The 26,941-nt window shown below is 35.6% G+C and overlaps 2 protein-coding genes across 2 annotated transcripts in view; one reads left to right on the top strand and one right to left on the bottom strand.

Moving 5' to 3' along the window:
• LOC142341744 (E3 ubiquitin ligase Rnf121-like) overlaps positions 1 to 14,422 on the bottom strand; it is a 168,264-nt gene extending 153,842 nt beyond the window's left edge. Inside the window, exon 1 of the mRNA XM_075392922.1 lies at positions 14,412 to 14,422. The gene's annotated coding sequence lies outside the window, so the exon portion shown is untranslated. The remainder of the gene's footprint in view (positions 1 to 14,411) is intronic.
• Positions 724 to 26,693, top strand: LOC142341745 (uncharacterized). The gene is made up of 4 exons (XM_075392923.1): positions 724 to 841; positions 4,218 to 4,252; positions 7,928 to 8,077; positions 26,458 to 26,693. Exons 1-4 carry the CDS (start codon positions 747 to 749, stop codon positions 26,634 to 26,636), a joined length of 459 nt encoding a protein of 152 aa, XP_075249038.1. The 5' UTR covers positions 724 to 746; the 3' UTR covers positions 26,637 to 26,693.
• Positions 26,694 to 26,941: the final 248 nt, after the last annotated feature.

Raw genomic sequence — 26,941 nt, 5'->3', positions numbered from 1 at the left:
TCTATGCTTTTTCTCTAAGCATATAAGAAAATAAGTCCTAGTCCTCATTGTGTCTTGTGCCGAGCAATTGGGCGCAAGCGCCCTCGTATCAGGCCACAAAGTATTTCTGGTGACTTTCTTTCAATTTATCTAACTATGCGGTGATGTAAAGTCCTTTGAATCTATTTTGTTTCCCGCCCAGCTTAGTGGAAATATATTTTTACGCATGTGATTTTTTGGATCTTTTCCGTTTGTGCCCCCCCCCCGCTTAGTGGGCGCATATTATTTGCGCCCCCCAGACGCACGTGCCATATTTTTACATGATTTACTATGTAATGGCACGTGCTCTGTATCTGGGGTGCGCATAACGTACTGGTGGGGGGGGGGGGGGGGAGGAGGGGGGCAGAAACGGAAAAGATCCGCTTTTTTATGTAGAAACTTAATACACAACAGCACATCATTTGTAAATGAGGGTACTGAAAAATTCTGGGGAGACATCAATAGATTCAATTATTTTTTTTGTACTCTTAGGGGCAAAGATATTAGAATTCATCAGATCTTTGTATTGTTTTAGAGTACTATTTTACCTAGTATGTAGGTTTTCTAAATATAACGGAGAACTGAATTAAATGCGACTGTTTTCATTAAAGCGCAGCGATTCAATGCAAAAATACCGTTTTTGTTTATGACATTCATATCGTCTAATAAAGGGCCAGGTCATGCTTAGAGGAAAACAAATCTTCATTTGAACAAAATTATGAAGCTAGATGGATAAATCCAAAAAAGTTTTAGTTGTTGCAATATGCTTTGCCTGTGTATCTTTTTTGCTTTATCTGGTGGCATGTTTCGATATCGATGGAAAGTAAGACTTCTTTTGTTTTATGAAACTTTTGCGCAGATTATATAAGTGTTATTCAATTTTAATACAAAAACAGGTTGCATAAAATGTGCAAAAGATGCATCAAAAATGCAAAATTATTTTCTGGCAATTAAGCGTTCGGACGGAAAAAAATAAGTAGTAATTATTTTTGGATTTCTTTTAGGATCCGGAAAATGTGACTAGGGATCCAGTGGGTGGGTTTTGGCTGCCGTTGTTCGTTTATTTTTAATACGCGGGCATGTTTAAAAATTGGCAACAATAGTCACAAATTTTTGAGAAACGTGACGCGTTGTCAGCAATTGAATGCGTTCCAATTAAATGAATGAAAAGGGAATGAATGATTTGGTTAATTAATGGTGAACGCAAAGTATGCCGAAAAGTAAGCCGACGCAAAAACAAACAAGCCCAAAGTTTTGTAATAATTATGTAATAATCCCACCATAAACTGTGCATATAGTTTGTTCATCCATTAATATATTCCAATGTACCAAAGAAATACAATACGCCCTTTTTGTGTCATCTAGTGGTTACCAACCCCAACCGACAGCAATTCCCTAGTCGGAAAAAAAGTTTATCTTGCAAGATCTTGCAAGATTCTGGCAGAATCTTGCAAGACGATGCATCGTCTTGCAAGAATTTCTTCCAAAATCTTGCAAGATCTTTCAAGATAAACTTTTTTCTTGCAAGAATCTTACAAGATACACCTTTTCTTTCAAGAATCTTACAAGATACACTTTTCTTTCAAGAATCTTACAAGATAGCTTTTTTAAATTTCAAAGTTGGTCTTCTGCCTCCAGCACCTATTCTTATGACCTATAATCGCAGAAAAAAAACGTTGCAAGATATGAATGTACACATAATTTGGCATCGACAAAATTAAGCCGAAAAGTAAAAACATCAGAAAAATATTAATCTAAGGCATCAGAAAAGGGTCTTTCGATCTTCGTTTTTTAAAAACTTTTCCTGGTTTTTTCATTTCTGTTTTCTTGGCTTTCTGTTTTCTTCATTGCTTCCTTGGCGAAGAAGTTGTTTGAAGATGGTTTCCGCCAAAGATGATTTCCGTCTGCAAGATAATTTTTCTAAAACATACAATATTTAAAAACCCGAAAATGGCAAAAGGAAGGGGCACGATGTGCCCAAAACAAGAACACCAAAGAACGCAAAAAACGGGCACGATGTGCCCAAAACAGGAACACAGAAAAACGCAAAAAAAACGAGCACGATGTGCACAAAACACGAACACCAAAAAACGCAAAAAACGGACAAGATGTGCATATCAATGTGCATAAGCGTGCATATCAATGACTTATATACCAAACTGCTCTGCTAGTATTACCTCAACACATTGGAAAACAACTGGGTTCCATAATAGCTCCGTTGTCATGTCGAAAACAGATAATTTTTGAAATTTTTCAGTTTTTCCTTTTAGAACATTCAAATTTACAAGAAGACAGGGTGAACAGAAACAACAGACTCGTAAATTATTAAGTTAAACAACACAAATTAAGAAAAATTGGCTCTGACAGAATATGAAAGCAAGAAAGTGCGCCAAATTGCATAATGGAAACCAGGGATCTTTTCCGTTTGTGCCCCCCCCCCCAGCTTAGTTGGCGCATATTATTTGCACCCCCCAGACGCACGTGCAATATTTTCACATAGTGATTTACTATGTAATGGCACGTGCTCTGTAACTGGGGGGCGCATAACGTACTGGGGGGGCACAAACGGAAAAGATCCGAAACCAGTTTATTTCAATTTCAACAGAATTTAAGATATTTTTCTGATTAAAGTGGAAGAAGTTGTCGATCAACAACGGAAAACAATATCCCATGCCTTTAGTACTATAAACGTAACTTGCAGTGGTAACTTTTTAAGTTTTGAGACTCTTTGAATAAATAAATTATGATTTTGTTAAATTTCAAAAAAAAAATACACCGTCGGAAAAATGCGAGCAAATGGAAATAGTTAAAGATTTTTTCTTTCTGGTTCATTTTCACCTTAAACGGCAACAGAAAAAACACTATCAGAAAAATGCTTCACAATCTTAAACAAAACTACATTCTCCATCCAAAAAGCTATGTTACGATTTAACACTTCTAATATATGACTGTACACATATTTTGGCGTTGACAAAAGGAAGTCGACGAAAAAAAATCGTCAAATTAAGAATAAGATTCGAAAAAAGGACTTGAGGTTGGATTTTGGAAACAGAAATTGGAAGACAACCATTTTTCTGCAATAAGTGGCCAGATTCTCATATTATAACCAACTCGTCTTGCCAGGATTTTCTCAAAAATACTTACTTAAATGAGATAATTCATTTGCCGTAGATGCCAACTCTGTCACTGTATACTTATTTGCCATTTGTTTTGGCTCAAATTTTTGTGATTCATGTTTATAAACGTGGTTTGTTTATTTTCAAGAATCTTTCAAGAACTTTTTCTTGCAAGATTTTGCAAGATAAACTTTTTCTTGCAAGATCTTGCAAGATAAACTTTTTATTGCAAAATCTTACAAGATAAACTTTTGTTCAAAGAATATTGCAAGATCTTGCAAGATAAACTTTTAGCCTCGACTAGGGTTTGAAACTGCGGACCGGTTATTGGGAAACCGAGGGCACGCTAGGAACATTTCAAAAAAAGTGTTCCAATTTTTTTGGCTTGCCTGACCTCTTTTCTTGAACACCACCTTAATTAATGGGGGATGGAAAATGTGTCGAAAGCTCGATAAGGCAAAGCCAATTTTTGCAGCATGCAGGGGAAAATTTTTAATTAACTTCGGTGAAATAAGGCGAAAATCAATTGAAACACATAAAGATAATACTTCAAAGTCAGCTTAACGTTACAAAGTACTCAAGTGCCCCTAGCAATTATCCTAACATATAAATGACTAGAACTAAATTGTCCTATTTTTCAAGCTTTTACATCGTTTTTACGCCATTCAGTGATATCGCAAAGTATTTTGTCAAAAGTTACAGAGGAAATGACGAAAATTTTATTTTTTAATTTGCTTCATTCTAAATAGTTTAGAGCTATGGGACGAGGAAAACTTCGAGAAAAATAATTGTGGGTTGGAGCTAAACTGACATGCTGCAGATTGCTCAGTTAAAGGACAATTGTTTGGGTTTTTGTAAGCTATTACCTTGTTAAGACAATTGTTTGGGACAGTTGAGTACTAATATACAGATTTCGAAGTACCGTCTATTAGTGTTTTAATTGCTTTTCGCCAAATTTTGGGAAAAATTATTGGACAATTTTTAAATTTTTGCCAAATAGGTAAGAAATTTGGTTTCACCTAACTGAGCTTTCACCTAATATCCAACGCCGTAATTAATATCACACATGTGATTTCTGTTCAGGAAAGAAGAGACCTATGACAGTTTGCAACTACAAGGTACGGTAATGTGGTTTATCTCATTGAAAATATTAATGAGACTTTCGAATGAGTTATGATATTAAAGCTATAGATGACGAAGTTTGAGAGTTAATTGCTGGTATAATGGTATTTAAATGTGGTAATTTGTGCTTTGACAATTTTGGTCTTCCAAATTTTTTTAAAGTCTAACTTATGAGATAAAATTATGATCAACTATATAGTGCCTATAGTTTTCTAATAAATAGGAGTTGATAATTACGCGTGGGTTTACTTCAACTAATTTTGACTGACGTACTAAATTCTTGAAAATATAAATTCTAATATAACTTCTAATATAAATTTTTGAGTCATCCTCCTGTCTATAATTTTAACGTGATGCGTTCAAACGGCAAATAATCAATTTATGCAGAATGAAAAAACATTGATGGCAAAAAGATTGTCGAAATTTTTTGACATCAGTATTCATTTGTTTGAATTTGTTGCTGTGTTTCTCCCACACTAATATCTGATTTTTTTCCCCAAAAATTTCAGCCTGTTTTATTGAAGCAAGAGAGCTAGCCCAACGGATTTAGGACAAGTTAGCAAATATTTCTTCCTATGCACTTCAACAACTTGCCATTTATATCTGACCTGTGATTAATGCTCTCACAGTCTTTTCATTAGCGAGATTATTGAATAATTACTCAAATAAAGAATCCAAACTGCAGTATTGAATGTAAACAATAATTTTATAAAACAAAAATCATATTCTGTTATGGGTGAAGATGTTGTTCTTTGTTAACAACTACTGAACTCAAACTGGAAAACAGATGCCTGAATAAAAGCAGAAAGGTTTCTCAATGGTTAACTGTTGTTTCTTTAAACAAATTGACCCAAAAATGCACTAAAAAGATATTTTATTATCTTTCTAGATAACACTTGAGCAAAATAAGAGGAACAGATAAAACATTTCTTAAAAACGAACAAAAATATAGATTGATTTTTAAATAAATCCAAAATTATATTGGCTATTTTTACGCCAGAAATAATGAAAAACAAACGTTCACGCAGCATGCACATCATGCACAGATGGATAAAAGACAAATTTAGAGAGGGTTATTTGATTGAAGAAAAAACGCTCGCTGGATTAACGAAGAAAAACTTCAGTGAAGGTTTGAAAATTTGGAAAACAATTTTTATTGAATATTTTTGAAATACAGAACAGCCTTTGTTTTTCATTCTAACTTTAAATTGTAGAGATTTTCATTATTTGACGACTTGATCTAAACAGCATGGGAATGAACCAAAAATTCTTGATTGGGAAACCTGATCGGGAAATTTTGACTATAATATAATTGAACCTAATATGTCTGAAAACTACCCATTATGTTCAATTCCTCGTAAGAAAATTTGATTGATCAATTCAATTAATATTCTAAGCACAAAATCTTCTATTTTTGAAAGTTTTTTATGGTATTTGCAAACTGTTTATAATACTGGCTAGATTTTCCAAAGACTGCTAAGTTAGGTTGCACAGCAAAATCTAAGAATTGGGTTTTTAACTGACCAGATTATATTCATGGAACCCATTTGTTGACTGATTTTTTGTCTGCGCAGGGTAAAAAGTGACATGCTCATACTATGGCAAGAGCAATGTACAGAAATCTAATATCATGATTCAGTACTGGTTTACTCTGGGACTATACTCCAGGAAGTATGAAAACTATGAAGAACAATTCCTGAAAATTTTAAGGCCTGGAAACTATAAGTTAAAATTCTTAATGACATTTTAAAAACGTTTTCAGAACTTTTTTGTTTTTTTTTTACTTTTTTGAACACCTAAGATTTTTGGTATCAACGCCTCCATCAGTCAACTGAAAGCATATTTGGATGTTGACATAGTTGTTAAATGTTCTAAAGAGAAATAGAGCCCTTTTCGAGCTCAAAGCTTTGATAACCGTCGAGGATTAACAAACAGCTTGTCCCTTAAAGTTGGGACACAGATATTCGGAAAACGGCAGATATGTACATGAGCATGAGATTGCTTGAGAACCACGAAAATGTAGCATTTGTTCCACAATTAACTTTTCATATCTCTTCGATTCAATCTTCTATCTTGGAAAATGTTGTTTAGTTACAAAATATTTGTTTGCGCGGACGGACTAATTGTTATGAACGGTTATAATCCACTATTTTTTAAACGATTAAATTCAGTATAAAACTAAAGCAATCAAAAATTTTTTGTTAATTAAACATACAGAACGTCAAAGGAAAGTGAGTGACACCTAGTTTTGAGAAGCAAACATTCGAATTTTAAATTATTATTATTACTTTTTGGAATCAATTTTCGGAATTATTTTTTGCACCATTAATATTTTTTGGCTAGTGGTCGCCTTTCTATGAAATTCCGAATAAACGTAATGGTCAGTTGTTAGATACAGTAATGTAAAGTTGATGAACATATTCCAAATTTCATTGTCAAAAAATTATCAAAATGTGATAAGTTTTTAACTATAATTAGATTTTCATTTGTGTTAATTATTAGAGAGAAAAAGATGAGAATAAAATGTAACATCATGACAATTTTCATATTCTTGTGAGATTTGGATGTATTTCATCAATTTACATTGCAGTTTCTGGTGAGTTACAGCTACGTAATATCCGAAATTCATAAAAAAAGCAATTGCACTAGCCAAGGGGATGAAAGGTCTAAAAAATTTTCAGAAATTTGATTGTAAGATGGAGTAATATCACGTCAAAAATCAAATTTTTGCTTCAAAAAATTAGGGGTTGCTAACTTACTTTTGACGTTTAGCACATTACTACTCCTGTGGTCTTTTTTAATACAATTTTTTACTTCACCATTTCTTCGTGTGACCCATTTGACTTTTCGTCTTAAAAAACGGTTAAAAAAGTAGCGCACGGAGCGCATTAAGTTCTCTTAGAGTCTTTGGGTTTATTAGACTCTAAGAAAGTAGACACAAAATTTCTTTTGAGGAGACAATTTCATAATATGATGGGGGTTTCTTAATTGCCCTCGAATGAATTTTAATGCAATTATTGTAAACGTTAGTCGTTATCAGTGGTTATAGTGCTATATAATAACCTCCAATGAATTCATTTGAACCACCCCCCCCCCCCCCCCGCACCTAACTGAAGCATTCTACAATAGAGTAGAGCTGCAACTAGTCGTTCGAGAAAAATTCCTCTGACGTCAGGAGGTTTTGTTTAATCTTAAATATTTGACCCCCTCAGTCACCCACACCCCCTCTAAACCCCCCCCCCCCCAACACAACCCCAGTCCAACCTCCTCCACCTGGCGATTTGGACCCACCTCTCGTCTCATCCAGCCCTCCCACCCTACCCCCATCTCTTGACCCCCCCCCCCCCCCCCCCGTTAAATTTCGTTTCGTTAACATTAGTGAGTCATTTGTTGGCTGTTGCCTACATCTAAAAAGTTTCCTGCGTTTTTTAGATGTAAACTTGGGAACTTATGCAGCTCTTGCTTAAAAATTAGCATGGTATAAATTGATAAATCGTATTCATTTTCATTGACTGGCGGTGTGATTTCATAAATCACGCTCCCATCTATTTAAATCAATTTCTCTGTTAAATTATCTTTATACTTTTAGAATATGAATTTCTGTTTCCTCCCTAAAAGAAATAATATAATTTCACATCAAAAGTTTGATCCAAAGATTGTTTTGGTTTCAGCCACAGATCACCAAGTACAAGCGGCGTGTCACTTCTTTGCTGTTGGTTGCAGCATCACCGTGCTTATTCTCTGTGCAGTCTGTTTGGGCTGCAGTTGTGAACAGACTTTGTGCTATCTAGTTGCATTACTTGTTATGGCAATCTTGCAAGGTTACAGATTCTAGTTATTTTAAAAAATGATGTAAAACCGCTGCATATACAAATTTGTGACATATGGGGCACAAAAAGATACCAAGAAACAACAAATTCATGAATATTAAGTAAAGTCTTGATTTCCTGAACATAATTTGCAATAACCCTTAAGGATAAAAATAGCAAGAGTAAAGTCTCGAAAGTGCTTGAATTATTTAATCGCATTAAAAAAGATAACTATTAACAAATTTTTTAAAGGGAAATTTTAATATGCATGTAACATCAAACTATAGGAGCTAAAATGCCTCATCAAGCTATTGATAATTCAGCATCCATTTTACCAAACAACTAATTACATTTTTTTGGCCTAATCTTTTCTGGGTATATGAAAGAGATAAAATAGTTAAGGTAAGAAAAAAAATTGCAGAGAATATAACTGCGAATCTGGTGCCTGTGACGGGTCTTAAAGTTTTGTAAAAAGTCCAAAAGATTTTGAAATAAACACCATTTATATAGATTGATTTATCAGAGAGTAGTTTGGGAATGTAAACGGATAAATGAATTTTATTCAAGGAGGTTAGAGAAAAAAGCGGCTTTAAATTTTTAAAAGAACTTGCTTGGAGGCATTTCTAAAGTTCCTAAGATATATTCAAGAAATTTTTGGTGTCAAATTTTGCAAACGCAAGCGCAAGACATCATTCATAGCTAGTTTTCTAGCCAATGCATAAAAGTAAAAGCTGCTTTCTTATCAATGACAAAAAAGCTTTACACCACCCAGTTCGTTTTAGCCCTTTTAAATCTGTCTGGATATTACATTTTTGCTATTAGAGTTTGTGAACTGTATTATTTGCTCTACTATAGAATTCCTTAATAGTACTAGATACTCCATTAGTCCCAGAAACTAATCGTCCAGCTTCGCTTTGAAAACTAATTTAGTTTGAACTAATGAAATAATTAGAATCCAGGAAAACCCGCACCATATTTGAAGCCCTATAAATTGGCTACTGTTGTGCAGCGCATTTCTAAAAAGTAAAACGTTCTTAGTCCCAGAATTTCTTACTTAAAGTCTAGAGAAGTTGCTTTTGTATTTCGTACAAAGTATCTCTCTTAGAAAATTAATTCAAAAGAAATTTTTTGACAAAATCAAAAGTTTTACAAAACCAAGACAGGTAAGCTGCCGCTCAAGAATTGTGATTCAATATTCACCGTTTGACAGTTTAATACGCCAAAGTAAACGAGTTTCAATTGATTTTGGGTTCTTTTTCAAGCTTTAATTTTGTTGCTGGTCATCTGGTTTACGCAAAAAATTGCATCGTTGATTGAACAAAAGCTACTTTAAAGGCTACTTGATTGAACAGGTTAAGTGAATTCACGGATTTTGGGTGTTGGCATACATAATAAGTTTCCCCACGCTATCTCAACTATTATGATTATAGCAAAATTCAATGGAAATGGCCCACCGAACTCAGTAGCTCACACTTCATTTGATCTTGATTCGTTGAAATACAAATGGATTTTGTAATTTATGCATACGAGAAAAACACAATTTGGTGATAGAAAGTGAGTTCCAGTTTAAGTTGGATTTCGCATTTTATGAATACGAGACAATAAGGATTTGGTGATAGCGAGGTAGTTTAATTTCAGTTTCACTTCCCTTGTTATTTTAAAGTGATAGTTACTAGTAGATACAAGCCTGAACAAATCGTTAGAGCTGTAATAGAATTGAATTTTGCTTTTCAAGTTATTTTAAACTCTCCTTTCTAGCTCTGTCTTCATCTTTAATCTTCATTTGCTCTAGGGCGTCTATTTAAAATATATGTTTTTTCATACCCCGATATCTGCTGCCGAGGAAATTTCTCGCCACTTTTATCGCCATTATTTTTTTCGTTTGATATTTTCATGATCATTTTCTCTAAACAATTTCGTAAATGCGAAATATTATAAATTTCCAAGTCAGAATCTGTCTAGGAAGCAATGGAAGTGGAGTGGCGCTTGCTAGTATCTAATTCTACTGCTGTATTCAGCTACTGGAGAGACAAACTTTTTTTGTGCCGAGAATTCATATCAAACTGCAGAACCGACTGTTTTGTTTCTTAACCAAATGCCACCCTTTAAATCCCCACAATGAGTTTTTTTTAAACATTTGCGGGTAATTAAATTTGAAGACAATCCAAAGCAAACTGATTAGGAAGCTTAATTCAGTCCAATGGCTTTTAGTGGATCTATTGAAAAGATTCTTTTGTTCCTTCCACATTTTTGCATCTTCCCCCATTCATTCTTCCCGTACTAAGGCAAGCGTACCTTAATTAAACCCGTCTGCACACGCCAGTTATTTGCAAGGAAATTTCACGCCAGTTATTTGCCAGTCATTTTCGTCTGAAAAGAGTTAGCTGCAAAAGTTTAAAACATTTTATCTGCGAAAACCTTTAACTATAAAAATTTTTTCAGATTAAAAATATTGGTTTACTGTTTTTGAGCAATTAACGGACTTTGACTGTCGGCATAATTGATAAGTTTCCCCAAGCTCTCTCAATTGATATGTTTATAGCAAGAATTGCTGAAACTGGCCTCAACAAATTTGGTAGCTCACACTCCATTGGATCTAATTTGTCGAACTACAAATGGATTTCATAATTTACGCATACGAGACAATAATGATGTGGTTATAGCGAGGTTGTTCCAGTTTGAGTTGGATTTCGTAACTTATGCTTACGAGAACATAATGATTTGGTAATAGGGAGGTAGTTCAAAATTGAGTTCAAGTTTCACTTCATTTATGGTGTTAAAGTGATAGTTATTAAATGTTTTGACAAGCGTGAACAAATCGTTGGGGCTGTGATAGAATAATTCTTTGAATATTGTTTGTCATGCAAATATAGTTTTATCTTCATCTTCTTTATGTATCTGCTCTGGGCGTCTTTTTAAGAAATATATTTTTCCAATCTCCGTTATTTGTTGCCGAGGAGATTTCTCTCCACTTTTATTGCCATTGGTTTTTTGGTTTCATGTTTTCATGATCAGTTTTTCTAACCAATTTTGTCAATGGGAAATTACATAAACTTCAAAGACAGAATCTGTCTTGTAATCTGTGATACAGATTTCGTTACTGTATTCAGAGTGAATTTATCGGTTCCACATTACAGGATTTATCGTTCAGAAATATTGGCTATTTCGCGGAGCGAATTCGCTACTAATTTTGTATGCTGAAAATCCAATTTTCTGAATGTTAAATATTTGTGCAATTAGCGACGCGGATTTAGCTCTAATTTTCATACTTGTATTTCGCTTAGCGAATTGAGGCTTATGATTGTTTCGATACAATTGAATGATTAGCGGAGCGAATTTCAGATTAAAAGAGAGGCAACTGAACTTGAATTAAGATTTGAGGAGAATGATGAAATTAAAATTAACTGAATTTGATTAACAACTTGATCACATCTAAATGCTTCCAAACGCGGCAACTCAAATCACAAGAGTACATGAACAGACAATGATTTCAGTTAAAATATGTAAACAAATTGTATAAACGTGAAATATGAAGATTTGATCTTCAAACAAGAAATTGACAATGAAATTAGAACTAAAAGATAAACAAAGTGAACTAAATTAAAATAACTAAAATTAAACGGATTTGGTATTTCCAAATTGAGAGCCCCGTCCATACTAAGTCATACTATACCACATTTCCCCTGGGCAAAAACAAACGACGAAGTGTTTTTCAAGAATTTAATACAATATTTACTGGTTACTATAAATAATACTATATTGTTTGTAAAATTTTTAATCTGAATCGCTTTCATATAGTCTTTCTGCTTCTCCAATTGTCATGGACTTTACTGGCAAACTCGTAAGTTGGTGAAATATAGTACTGAGTCGGGTACGTTTGTACTGGAGAATATGGGCCCACTGTATTGTCCGTTTCTACATTTTGGCTTGTGGCTGCAGTTTTCTTGATTGAGGAAACGATCGACTTATTTTGGATTTGGGTTTGCTTGATTAACTGCCTTCTTTTGCTTCGCGAAGTAGACAAAAACAATGAAGTTGTCGGCAGGCATGTTTGAACTGACGCTAAGGACTCGTCTGATTCCGTAATTGACGGAGAAGATCTTTTCCTTTTCGTTGCTGGCTGTAGAGCTGTAGTTGCTTTGGTTGCAGCTTTCCTTTTTGACTTTGATGGTGGCTCCGCAATTACGATTGATGATAATGGTAGCTCCATTGGCCGCGCGGAATCACTCAAATTTTCAGAGGGTGGCTGCCCTTTGGCGGTGCGGGTACAACTGTTTTCTTAGGTTTGATCGGCATTCGCACTTTTAGCGCTCTTGTTACGTTGGAATGTATGGATGAAACGGCACTGGCATCGTCTGGAATCTTTCTGTGTTTCATTTTCTTGTTCCCCTCCAACTTCTTCCTCGCCTCTCTCGCATGTTGATTGATCAGGTCCTCAGTTATCTTCCCTGACGTTACTTTCGGCCTCCTATTTGCGTATATTTGAAGATCTGTTTGGCGCTCAGCCTTTGTCCCAAATTTTTCCAATTCAGAATTGCGAATTGTGACTTCTCATTTCCCTGGTTCTTTTATGATGGAAGTATAAGCGTCTGTCTTGACTACTGAAGAACCAGGCGCCAGAGCCTCGTAAAGCCCATCAGGGCTTTTCTTTGACTTTTTGGTCTTTGGTTTTTTCATGGCCAGTTTTACTGAAAGGGAAGTCTCCGTCCGTGGCACTGCCAGACCAACATCAAGGTCAGGAATTATTCTAGATTCTTTTTCTGGATCTGCGTTCTTCCTTCTGGCCGCATCTTTGCTCAGTCTATCCTTGTTTTGTTCCAACTCTGTGTCGCTTCTGGCCTCTAGATCCCAGTTCTCCTCCGAAATTAGCTCCTCCCAACGGACTGTGTCCATGTCTAAATATTCATTCAAAATTCCTTTATACGTGAGACTACACGGATCAGGTTCCGTTGAAATATTAATTAAGGGAGTATTTGCTTTTGGCGAAAATGTGCTTCAAATGGTGATATATTTATAGTCTTTTGACGGCATATACATAGTTGGTAAATAATAGAATTTATCGATGCTTTCAAATTAAATTGTTTTCGCGCCACCGTTTTAATACAAGCTAAACGGTTCTTGATTGTTTGAATTAGCCTTTCAACAAGTCGGATTGCTCTGTGGTCGTGTATTGGAGCTTCAATTAAATGTACATTATTTCCATTACAAAATGCTTTAATTTGTTGACCAGTTTGGCATCGCGCTTGGTCTAATCTAATAGAACAAGGTATTCCGTATAGCAAAATATATTCTTGAAGGAATTTCAAAATATTATCTGCATTAGCTCTATCAAGTACCTCCGCTGTCGGAAATTTAGAAAATCGATCTATACACGCAAGGAAATAAAATTCTTGCTTTTTTAATTATGAATTGGTCCGCCAGAGTCAATTTGAGTTTCTTCATTTGGTACTTTGCATAATTTTAATGGTGCCCATTTGCTAGCCGGAATAATAGACTATAAGTTTTTACCAATTTCGGCACAGCGGTTGCAACTTGCCGTTTTTGTTATTATATCACGATGCATGTACGACCACCATGCATGTGCCGCCATATCTGTCATTCCCCAGCTTCCTGGGTGTGTTGCGTGAATTGCCTCCACGTAGGCATCCTTGCTCGAATTCGGTATTGCAATTCTGTCGTCGATGCATACACATCCATTCTTAACGTGTAAGTCCTTGCAAAAACTACGGATGTATGGAGAAATCTGTTTACATTTGTCCTCGTTTTCCGTCAGAACGCAGTCTCTGATCTCTTTGAGGATCGCGTTCTTTGAAGTCGGGCTTGCCATCAAGAAACTTGAAAATATTTTGGTCAGCGCGAAATTGAAGGCGTCCGTATATAGATCATCCGTAGATGGCGAGGTGACCGTTGTAGCATCTGTATTGGGCGTTGAGGTTGTTGCTGGCACTGCGGGAGCCGTGGATGGGCCTGCCTTGTCTGCAAATCTGACCTTAGATGCTGTTGAGGGCTTTACTTGCATTAGGGTTTCGTCGTCGGAGTTGGACATCATGATTACAATTTGGAATTTGCTTGCGATTCGTTGAAAATTATTTCAATTTTTGGGCGACTGTTTTGTAGGGTGGTTTAAGGCAAAAAGGGAGTGTGGAATGTTTGCTGTCTCGATTTGGATATTCGAAATTGATTTATTTGGTGCCAATTTGCTAATTGTATCATCATTTTCCGTAATTACAGAACATTCTGGATTTCGAGGTGCGAATTCACTGCATAATTTGTTAGTGGAATGTGGGGTATTTGAGGCTTGTTTTCTAAGCGGATTTCGCTTTGCAAAATCGATGTAATTCTCAGCATTTAATAAGAAGCGTTTAACGCTGCGTTTAATCACTTCCAATTTAGCAACTATGAATTGCTCGTCATAAGCAGATATATTAACGGCTTTTTGTGGCGGATCGCGAAAGATATAGTCAACAAGTCCCATTTTTAAACCAGGCAGATGATCTATCGTAAAATCGAAAGGTAGTAGTCTATCGATCCAACGTGTTAGTCGACTCTTTTAAGATTTGTTAGCTCTATTTTCTCTCAGGATCGAAAGCAAAGCTCTATGATCAGTTATCACAATGAATGGCTTGCCATATAAATAATACTTGAAATGTTCAATAGATCAAACAACACCCAATAGTTCGAGTTCATTGATGCTGTATCGATCTTCTACAGAACTCAAAAATTGCGATGCAAAAGCCACGGTGTGCCAACCGTTTGGAGTTCGTTGCTCTTATGCACAACCCAAACCTTTACGTGAAGCATCACATTTTATACGTGTTTCTAGGTCAGGATTAGAATGCTTATTTTCTGTTTTTTCAGCAATCTTCTCTTTTATCAATTTGTATTGTTCTTCACCTTCATCCGTCCAAATTAATTTTGTGTTTTCTTTCAGTAGAGGTCTAAGTGGATAACACAATTGGGACAGATTAGGAATAAATTTGCCCAGATGATGAACTGATCCCATAAAGGATAGGAGTTTTTTGAGATTTGAGGGTGATAATAACGATTTTGAGGGTGATGATAGAGATTTTTCGATTGCATCTGTTTTATTCGTTAATGGTGTTTTACCTGTTTGAGTGATGCTATGTCCAAGCCATTCATTTTTGTCTTTTGCAAAGTGACATTTTGCAAGATTGATGTGAAGGTTTTCTTGATCTAATTTTATTAAACATTTCCCCGAGTTGTTGTTCAAATCCGCCTCTACTTGCTATCAGTATATCGTTTAAAAAACAGAATGTATAAGTTAAGCCGGCGAGTGTACAATCAATTGCTTTTCGGAATTCTGCTGGCATATCCGTTAGAACGTAAGATCCCGTTTTGAAACGATAAGTGCCGGTCATATCTCCGCATACAAGATTAAAATTACAATGGCGGGCCGCATCACTATGTATATTTTATTGACTATAAGCGTACTGCAAATCGAGTGTCGTAAAAAAAGCTGTCTCTTGCGGTGCGGTTGACAGTGTTTGTGATTGTGGATAGCTTTATTCAAGGTTTTCGAATCTAAAGCTATTTTGATTGATTGATCCTTTTTGACTGTTATAACGATCGGAGATATGAAAAACTGATCGGAGCAATTTGTCAATTTTTCGATATGTCCTTCATTTAAAATTTTTTTAGTTCGATTTGTATTTTTGGTTGAAGATGAATTGGTCCTTTTTGATGCGTGACACTTTTCTCCCTTTTTGATGCGTGACACGATCTGTGAAATTTTGAATTGACTGTATGGTGTTTCGATTTTCCTGTTCGTGAGATTAGTTCAGGAAATTCTTTTGCCAGTGATTGTTTTTATTGCACAGGGTGTTTTTTATGTTGTTGATTTCTATGTTCGGGCAAGGCTTTTGTGAGATTGTTATCCCCAATTGGTCAAAAAGATCACGTCCAAGAATGGGTCTAAATCCGTCTAAATCCGTCTGCTACTACCATGATTTTTGCTTTTTGAATTTTCCAATCATTACAACGAACTGGCGTTTTTAGGGTTACCAATGTTTCAACTATATCATTCGAAAAATCTTTAATTCGAGTGGTTTTTTCTTTGACCATTGAGATTGGGCACAATTAAGCATTATTTCCCTGGCAAGTGACATATTGATAATAGTACAACCACTACCGGAATGGAGGAGCAAATGACAATCTGTATTTCCAATTGTTATTGTCATATTTTGCAGTGCAGTAGGCGTGTGCTTATGTTTTCTTTCGTTGCAACGTAATTATCGTCCGAAGAATCGTAGTCTTGAATTGTTCATTATAGTTTATATAATTAACATTTTGATTTTCAGAATGTGTATTTTGTTCTGTAGCTTCAGCAGTTTCTACATTATTGATGCAATTATCTTGACAAGAATTTCGTGTGTTATTTAATTTTTTCCGACATACATTTGCGAAATGGTTGAGCAAACCACAATGATTGCATTTCTTACCCAGAGCAGGGCAAACCTGGCAATGTATTTGGGATCCAAAACTGACCACATCCTCTAGATTGACCAATCGCTGCTCAATTGACTGCTACTCTGCCTGACTCATTTCCGCGTGCACCCGCGCCGCGAAATCTATTGAAGGATTGTATAGCATTTATTGTACTTCCGGCTGCGCTGTTATTGTTGTTTGATGAAATTCGTTGATGATTTTGATGGCCCATCTCCATATTTACAGCTATACTGAGTGCTCTTTCAGGGTCGACTGTATCGCGAAGGATTTCACGTTGAATATCGTCGTCCAACATATTCGTGATGAATATGTCTCTGATTATCACCTGTTCTCGATTTTCGAAATCGCAATTTTTCGCCAATTTTTTTTAAAATACTGTAGAATTTTTCTAATGTTTCGCCTTTTTCTGCTTTCATGAGAAAAACAAATAGTGATCGGAGGTAATATTTCTAGGACGAATGAACGCTATCTTCATCCTCTCCCAGAGTTTGAGGGTAGTGAGATCGTAGATGATATTGTGAGTAAGTTTTTGTGTTATAAGACGTCTTCCCTCTGTTCCGATGCTAAGATACAAAAGTGAAACACCTTTTTGGTCACAGAGATGCCATGGTTGTTCTCCGCATAAGACACATGTCTCCGTTATTTTTTGACATTTCAAGTCCCATTGAAGTTTCAATTGGCTGTTCCTTATTTGTCGATCCTTTTCTGTTTCTTCCGTTGCATCTTCAATTGCCATCTCATACTTCGGTTCAGCTGGTAGTCGTACAGTTGTTGGTTTTGGTTGAAGAAGCGTATCTAGTGTGATGTTTTCGTGTGCAAGAATAGCAAGTTTAACTTGAATGCGCAACTTTTCTCATCTTATTGGAGGATCTGAAGTAGGCCGTTCTATCGACAGCGGTGTCTTTTGTGATTCACGGGCTGGCTGCGCCATTTCATACAGATTTCGTTACTGTCTTCATTGTGAATGTAGCGGTGCCAAATTACAGGATTTATCGTTCAGAATTATTGGCTAATTCGCGGAGCGAATTCGCTACTAATTTTTTATGTTGAAAATCCAATTTTCTGAATGCTAATTATTTGTGCAATTAGCGACGCGGATTTAGCTCTAATTTTCAGACTTTTATTTCGCTTAGCGAATTGGGGCTTATAATTGTTTTGATACAATTGAATGATTAGCGGAGCGAATCTCAGATTAAAAGAGGGGCAACTAAACTTGAATTAAAAGAGAGGCAACTAAGATTTGAGAAGAATGATGAAATTAAAATTAACTGAATTTGATCAACAATTTGATCACAACTAAATGTTTTCGAACGCGGCAACTCAAATCACAAGACTACATGAACAGATAATGATTTCAGTTAAAATATGTAAACAAATTGAATAAAGGTGAAATATGAAGATTTGATCTTCAAACAGGAAATTGACAATGAAATTAGAACTAAAAGATAAACAAAATGAACTAAATTAAAATAACTAAAATTAAACGGTTTTGGTATTTTCAAGTTGATAGCCCCGTCCATAATAAGTCATACTATACCACAGAATCGATGGAGTGGTTCTTGCTACCATCTAACTCTACTGCTGTTTTCAGCTACCGAAGAGACAAACTGTTTTGTGTATAGAAATCATATCGAACCGCAGACCCGACTGTTTAGTTTCTTGAACAAAAGCAACCCTCTAACACCCACAATAATTTTTTAACTGAAAAATTGCTAGTAAAAAAATTGAAGTTAATCCAGAGCAAGCTGATTAGGAAGTTGATTTCAGTCCAACGGCTTGTAGCGGATCAAATTAAAGAACTCTTTTTGTCCCATCTACATTTTGGAGTCCTCCCACTCATTCTTTCCGTACAAAGCAAGCCTACTTAAAACCAACCCGTCTGCAGACGCCAGTAATTTTAAGAATTTAGTCTGAAATGGGTTAATTACAAAGGTTTAAAAATTTTCGGTGCAAAAACTTTTCACTATTAAAAAACTGTTGAAAAAAAAATTGGATTATGGATTTTTGTTTAGCAATTGTGCCTAAAAATTGACAAATCTTGGAAAGCAACATAAAAAAAGCCTCTGCAGTGTGTTGAAGTGTCGAATATTTTTTTTGCATTAATAAAGCTGCAGAATTGAATTAATTTTTTTGAAATTAGATTGTTAAAATTTTTTTGATGAATTGCAGTGTAGAATAGAGCTTCAAGGTAACTGTTTTAAAGTTTTATCCAATCTCCTTATCAATATTTAATGATATCATTTTCAAATTTTAAACAGATCATTTTTGCTTGTTAGCAAGATAGTTCGAGTTTGGGTTTCAAATTCAATACTTTTATGATTTTAAAGTGATGGTAAGTTACTGAATATGTTGACAGGCGTAAATAAATTGATTGAGCTATGATAGAAGGTAGCACTGATTAATGCTTGTTATGCAATTTTAACTCTACTTCGTATTTTGTCATTTGTTCATTTAAAGAGCAACAAATTAGAAAATCTAAAAAGATTTCATTTTCGTCACGAAAAAATTTGTTCTTCATTTGCTCTAGGGTATCTATTTAAGAAATATATTTTTCATACCCCGTTGTTTGCTGTCGAGGAGATTTCTCGCCCTTTTTTATGGCCATTGGATTTTTAGTTTGATAATTTTTATCATCAATTTTTCTGAACAACTTATGTTATGAGAAAATTCATAAAATTCAAACTTAGAAACTCTCGAGGTTGCAGTGGAGTTTGCTAACCTATAATTGTACTGCTGACTTAAGCTAATGAAGAGATAAAAGTTTTCTGTCTATAGAAATCATATCACACTGCAGACCCGCGTGTTATATTTCCTGACCCAAGCCAGCTCTTGACACCCCAAAATAATTTCCTAAAGTTGGACATTTAGGCTTGCAAATAGACGAGCTGATAGGTTTGAGGTTCATGGAAAGCAAACAAATAAGTCTGCTTGGTTTTGTCCAACGGTTCGTAGTGGATGAATTGAAAGCCCTCTTTTTGTCACATCAACCAAATGTTTTGCGTCCTCCTCTGTTAACCTCCCCGTACTAAAGCCTGCCTAATTAAATCCAAATGCAATTAAAACTGCTCACACAAATAATTTGAAAGAAAATCGTCTGATTTGCGATGGTTACAAAAGTTTTCTCTACAACAACCTCTAGCGATTAAATAAACTGTTGAAATACAAAAAATAGATTTTGAATTTTTTAACCATTGAACAAATAAATCTAAAGTTCACAAAGCTTGGGAAACAACATCAGAAAAGGAACGGCAACTACAATATGTTTAAGTATCGAACAGTTTACTGCCTTCAAAATGCTGAAGAATTGAAATAAAATTTTTTGTTTTTTTTTGTGTTTAAATCGGAAAATATTTAGAAGAATTACCCTGTAGAATAGAGCATCAAGTAAACTGTTTCAATTTTGTAACAAATCTCTTTATCAATGCTTAAGTATATTCCATTTAATCAAGTTATGAGCAGCTTGTTTCGATTGTTACATTTAATTTACTTATATAAATCCAGTTTTGATTTTTTTCACCCCTCTTTCGTTGAACTGTATAACTTAATGCAGTATACATTTACCCCTCAGACCTAACCACGTGATTTGATCAACCAGAAATCCGTTCGCCGAAATATTCTTTTAAGCTCTTTCAGCATCCAAATGAACAGTTAGCAAAGTTAAAGCACAAAATACCTAAATCATTTAAGCAGCCCGAGTTTGTTCGAAAACGCATAATAATGACAAGACGATTCTCTAAGTTTAAGTTTTTGATTTCGAAAAATGACTCGTGAAGTATGACTTGTTTTATGTTGTGCTTTGATTTGAAGTTGAAAGATTAGAAAGTTGGCTGCTACTTGAGGACGAATAACCTGGAATTGTCCAAAGGAAAGAATGAGCCTATCAGAACAAAAATCACATGTGTTTTTAGCAAAATTTTCAATGAAAACTAGATTTAATTTTTCGCAAGCAGCAATGCTGCACAAGTTTTATATCTAAATTTTTCGGAATTGTGTACCCAATTGTGTGTCCCATCAAACGGTTACCAACCGGGATCAATAACCCTACCAATATAGTAAAAGTAAAAACAAAAATTGCGGCTGCTGTTAAATTTTATTCAAATTGGGTATCCTGTTTGCAGTTTCGTGGTTGGCTGGCTTTCTCAAGAAAACGGTTTGATCGTGTTCACCCTTTATTTCTTTAGCATGGCATTTTTCGTAAATGCAGAAGCGCAGCACTTGTAGTTTTCATATATTGAGCACTTTCAGGGTGAGATTTAGTTGTAGAGTTTTTGAAGATGTAACTTGTGGCTTTCCACTCCCAATTTTTCTACGTTTTTGGAGGAATGGTATTAAGAGTGGTGATGGAAGTAAGTAAAATTAAAGTCTGCTGTCCTTAGTCTATTTTTTCTAAGATGAAGAAAAAAATTTCTAGAGTTTTATTCACTATATTGCCTTAGGAAAGATTCGGAAGAAATTAACACATTCCGTAAGGGTTACAATTTTGCTTTTAATAATTTAGCTTTTAGATTCAATTTCCTTGGAATTTTTAGCATTTATTAGGTAGATTGTATAAGTAGGCTGCTGAATTCTCCAATTGTGTGCTTTTTGACTCTGACTTACGCTGATTTTCTAGGCATTTGTGGGACTATAATCAATTGCTCTCAAACAAAGTTTGTAGCAATTATATTAATCCTGTCGGTCTTCTTTTTATGCGATTTTTCGATTGACCGATTTTTCGTCTGACGCCTTTGACTTTTCGTCCTTGTGGTACATGGGTAACAATATAACCTCTAAACTCCTTAATCTTTGAAGCTGTGAATTAGAACTATCGTATGCAGTATGTATTTCATCATGTTTTGTTAGCATTGAAATCGCCGGGCGATTCTTCATGGTTACTCAAAGTAACAGGTACTTGCGCACTAATAGACAGACAGTGAAAAGATCAAGTGCAGTCTGCCTTTATCAAACGTAAATAGAAGCTGTGCGTAACAATCTCGTTGTACACTGGATAAGAATATATCGCGAAGGAATTGAGTACCACATGGCGCAGTCAACGGAAAAAGGAAGGACCATATTATGACTGGAACCACTTTGGGAACAACCCAGCTCCAACCCCCCTTCCATGGGAAAAGTGGAGAAGTCAGCTCAAAATGGCCCTTGTCGCAAAGACAAACATCGAACTAGATGAACTCCTAAGAGAGAAACCGACAACAGTCATTTACCCCCCGGAACCAGTGGAGGAACAACCAGTGAACAACCCAACTCAAGCAATGGAGAAGGAGAGACTCACGAGATACAGTCAGGCAGTAGCCAAATGGAAGAATGAGTGTAACTTGATTGACAGAGTAGGGGTGTTGTGCGGCGACAAGCCATGGGACGTAGCTGACAAGAAGGCAAAATTAATGGTATACCTACAAATTGGAATAGAAGGACGCAGGATACACACAAGAAAAAACCCCCACACAAACGTCGAGATCATCACGACACTACAACTGTGGGAAGAATTGGAGTTGACATTTATACGACCATGGAACGTAACATTCGATCGCTACTTGCTGCTAACCAGACGTCAACAAAAGGGAGAAACTATGGAGCAATTCCATTCTGCCCTAAGATCCCTAGCAGAATTTTGCCAGCTGGGAACATTAGAAGACGGGCTGTTAAGAGACATCTTCACCGCCAATATGAATGACCCAGAAATACAAAAAGAACTCTTAAAGGTAACACTGAATCCAGAAAAGGCACTGGAACTAGCCATCAATAGCGAACTAGGCGCACGAAGCCAATTAGCCATACAGCCAAAGCCCACAACAGACCCATCAATGTTATCAATAGTAGGTTAATCGGAGGCCGTTCTAGCAATCTCCAGCTCAAGGTACCACGGAAATTTCAGAGGCAACTATAGCCAGCCCAGAGGCACATTCACACAGTTCAGAGGTAACAATAACAACACTCAGTCAAACAGTCAACAAGTATAACACAACTATAGAAACTGCGGACAACCCTGGACACAAGACCACAGGGCCAAATGTTAAGCGTTCGGACAAACATGCCGAAAGTGCAATAAGCCCAATCATCTCTCCAAGGTATGCCTATCAAACCTAAACCGCAACAACAACAGAAACAACAATGAAATCGAAGAGATGCACGAGACACAACACGAAGACAACATAAACATGGTTTCTCTAAACAACGAGAGAGAGAGAGAGAGAGCATAAGAAACAACTCTGATGAGGACTACATAGTGAATCTCGTCTCCCCGACGGAAGGACCAACAACCCCTACCAAACTCGTAAATTCGGAAACACCAAGTATTGGGCTATGGTAGACTCCAGCAGTTCAAACAGTCTAATTACCAAGCGGATGGCCCACGAGATAGAGGAACGGGACAAAAACAGTTGATGTAGTCGCAAGAAGAATCCAACTAACCTAAAAAGCATCACAAACACCTGAATCGAGAACAAAGGCACACTGTACTGCGACGTCCAATGCAATGGGTGGAACGCAGGAAGGGCCGACCTCATCGTGGTACTAAACAACCATAGAGCACTAATCGGCCGAGACTTCTTTCAAGGACTAGGAATCCAAGTCAACCAACAGTCATCTCCAAACTCAGAAGGTAAGAATGTCGCAATGACAGAAAACCAGGATAACCAAAACTTTAAAGAAGAATTCCCCGGTCTAATAAAACCAATAGGACGATCAATCAACCACACAGTGAAATCCAAATTTAAAACAAATTTTACGCAAAGGTAAGAATGTCGCAATGATAGAAAACCAGGATAACCAAAACTTTTAAGAAGAATTCCCCGGTCTAATAAAACCAATAGGACGATCAATCAACCACACAGTGAAATCCAATTTTAAAACAAATTTTACGCTTGTTCACCAACGAGGTCGAAGGGTACCGATACACTTACAAAACCAGGTCGAAGAAGAACTCAAAAAATTACAGGAGAACGGCAATATAATAAAATTGGACAAATGCAGCGACAAAAACTTTATATCCCCAATAGTAATTATAGTCAAAAGAGACAAAACGATGAAACTAGCAATGGACGGGATAAAAGGGGGCTTTAGTGCTTTTAGGGCCTTTCAGCTGTGTTTCAGCTCAAACTGTTTTGGAGACATAGTTATGGTGTGAAGAGCTGTTTTTAGAGATTGAAGACCCCGCCCCCAACTGTTGACCCAGCACTGTTGCCCCCGCACCCCCCACCGCGCTGTTGTCCCACCTGATTGTTGCCATCCCCATCAGAACACAGGTGCACCCCCACCCCCCTTTGTGGCTAGCTACTGACAAACAAGCGCTCGCTAAAAACACGCAAATTTTACATGCTTTTAAAAAATTTTGTCATTTTTTGAGTTTTATCAATCCTAGATGTCAATGAACCCACTTTATGGTTTGATATTAGGTCACTGCACAGTTTTTAGTGGTAATAGAAAGGTTTCAACATTTCAATATTGCAAACTTTTGCAATTTTTTTTGACAAAAACTGGCAAATTTTTTCATGGTTTTGAAAAATTTTGTCGTTTTTTAGATTTATCCAGCCTCAAGAGCCAAGGAGCCTCCTCTAGGGTTTAATTTTAGGTTACTGTAAAGTTTCTAGACGCAATGGACTTTTTTTCAAGATTTTAACATCACGAACTTTAGCATTTTTATGAAAAAAAAAAGCATTTTTTAAATTTCTTTTACATTTATTGAAATTGTTCAATGTATTTAAGCCTCAGTGTTTAGAAAATCTGCTTAAATGATTGATATAAGGTAGCTGCATTGTTTTTAGTGGTAATGGAATGGTTTTTAACTTTTTAATATCACAAATTTTATCGATTTGTTTTAAAAAACTTGCAATTTTTTCAAGGTTTTTGACAATTTTTCATATTGTTGAGGTTTATCTAGACTCAGGAGACAAGGAACATCCTCTAAAGTTTGATAACAATTTTTTGTATAGTTACTAGATGCAATGGATTGTTTTTAAAGCTTTTAACACTTAACGAGTTTTAGCATTTTTTTGAAAAAAATTTTGCAATCTTCATGTTTTTTGAAATTGTTTGTCGTTTTTTTAACCTTCGTTGTTTGGTATTAAGCTGTTGCTTAGTTTCTAGAGTTGATGCAATGGTTATCATTGTTTTAATGACTCGAGTTTCAGCAATTTTTCGATAATTTTTAATTTGAAAAAATTTTTGAAAATTTTATATCATGTTCCAAGTGTATGGATCTCTATGAGCCAATGAAACTGCTTAAAGCTTAAAAAAGGCATACTAGATAGTCTCTTTGGACAATGGAAAGGTGTTCTGAAGATATTAATATTACGGATTTTAACAATATTTTTTTAAAATTTGCAATTGTTTTTAAAAATTTTGAATATTTTTGTCCTCTTCTGAGTTTAACAATCTTTACTGGCCAACGAAGGTTTTTAAGTCTTGGGTTACATGACGAATATCTAGAGACAAGAAATGTTTTTGAGCAATTTCTCTACTGCGAAATGTCGACACTTTTATTTTGAATTTTGCATTTTCATTTTTTTTCTATATGATTTTATTACTAACAAGTCTACAAAACTTGAAGTTTTAGAGTCGAATCTTCTCATCTTGGAAAAAAATCCTAGCTCTTTTTGAATATGTCGCTGTGTTGGCTGGCGTTTCTTTCCTTCTCTTTCTCGCTCACGTTTAATCTCGCACTCTCTCTCTCTCTCTCTCCTTAACTCTTTTGTTGATGCAGCACTTCAGCGGCTGTTATGTGGCATGATGTCATCGTCTATTACCCTAATATCAAGCCCCTTCAATCAAGCTAAAACTAACCCCACTAAACGGTGGCTAGGTACTGACGAAGCCGACCCTTCGCCGGTCGTTTGAGAGCAATTTGCCCGACGTTAGTCGGTCATGTTTAATTTTTCATTCGCTTTTTCGCTGATCTTTAACGATAGGGTATTTATTTTCGATTTGAATTTTTTTATTGAATAATCATTTTGCTGCTCTTATTTGTTGGCTGTTTTGTTCTTGCAATAAAACTTGTTTGTTTTTTTTGTAATCTTGGATTATTGAAGGACTACATAATTCGTAACGTTTTTTCAAAGTTTTTATGATCAGACTAATTGCAGGAGAGAGCTTGAAATAACGGGGGAAGTCACAATGCAAAAAATTACTTCAAAATATATAAGCACTATCTTCTGTACTTATTTTTCTGTCAAAAATGCTTTGGTTAGGAATGATCTTTTTTTGTATAGCGCTGCAACTTGGGTTCAATGTGAAGCACCTTTTAATCATTTTTAATCCCCGGGCCGAAGCGTACACCCGTATTCCACCGTTATTAAGCGAGAATAAGGGTGTAAAGCCAATTCCACTCTTAATTAGCAGGGATAAGAGTGTAAGAGTGTAATTTTGAGAAAATTACACTTTAATGTACACTCTTTACACTCTTTAGTACACCCTTATTACACTTTTAAAAATACACTATAATTACACTCTTTATTCCACTCTTTATTACACTCTTGAGCGAATTAGGTGAAGCAAATGTAGAACTTAATGAAAACCTTTTGTTAATAGCATTTCGAAAAAGACAAGTTAGAAAGTCTATTTTAGATCTAATGAGTTCAATGAAAAATCAAGACTATATGACTATTGTCACTATTTTCCCCCGATACAAACTAACAGCGTAGCATTTAACGATTTACTACATTTTAGGAAAGAATTACTAAAGTGGTTAGTAATTACATAAAAATACTTGTTTTAATAGTTCTTGATTTAGAAAGCAAACTGTGGGTTGTCACTTACTCAAATGGTGGCAATTAAAATTTTTGAGTATGTCATAAGCAACTGATAACAAGACTCAAAAATTAAGTTTCGCGCTAGTTGGAACTCTTTCCTATAAAACCCGTGTGTAATGCATAATGAAAAATTGCGATTGCGTAATCGATTAAATAAATTTTTAAAATCTAGTTTTGTTTCAGTTTGCTTCGGTATTACAGCAGCAACAGTAATCTCAGCCAGAGATGATCTGGAGCGCCTTGGTATGGAAACGTGTGTATGGACTGCAACTGTTGCGTCATTAGGTGTGATGGCGTGTGCTATTGCCCTTGTTATTTTACAAAAAAGGAAAAAGCGCGAATCGAAAGAAAATTCAAAATAAATCTATTTTGATTTGATTGATTGACTGATAAAATGAAATGATAAAAAAATCTAAGTTGTGATGTTTTGAATAACAATTATTGTTTGAATATTGATTAAAACTAGAGATAATTGAATTGTTCAAAATTGTTTTTGAAGCCAAATTAGACGACAGAAACAAACACACGGCTTCGAAGGGTTTATTAGGAGGGTTTAAACAGGTGCCACTAATGTTAAATAGAACAACTACTTTATTTGAGCCAGCATCTCTTTTATTAATTCCTAGTAAGCTAAACATTACACTTGCTATGGTCTCATGCTCAAGAA

The sequence above is a fragment of the Convolutriloba macropyga genome, chromosome 6 (genome assembly GCF_964194025.1).
Source record: "Convolutriloba macropyga chromosome 6, txConMacr16.3, whole genome shotgun sequence".
NCBI lineage: Eukaryota > Metazoa > Xenacoelomorpha > Acoela > Convolutidae > Convolutriloba > Convolutriloba macropyga.
Note: the sequence above shows the minus strand (reverse complement) of the source record. Positions and strands in the feature narration are given on the sequence as shown.

Bases quoted from the DNA above. Each gene is read 5' to 3' on its own strand.
- LOC142341745 (XM_075392923.1), top strand. From the start codon at position 747: ATGGATAAATCCAAAAAAGTTTTAGTTGTTGCAATATGCTTTGCCTGT. The intron at 4,253-7,927 runs GTACGGTAATGT...TTTTGGTTTCAG, and splicing joins TGACAGTTTGCAACTACAAG to CCACAGATCACCAAGTACAA. The intron at 8,078-26,457 runs GTTACAGATTCT...GTTTTGTTTCAG, and splicing joins TGTTATGGCAATCTTGCAAG to TTTGCTTCGGTATTACAGCA.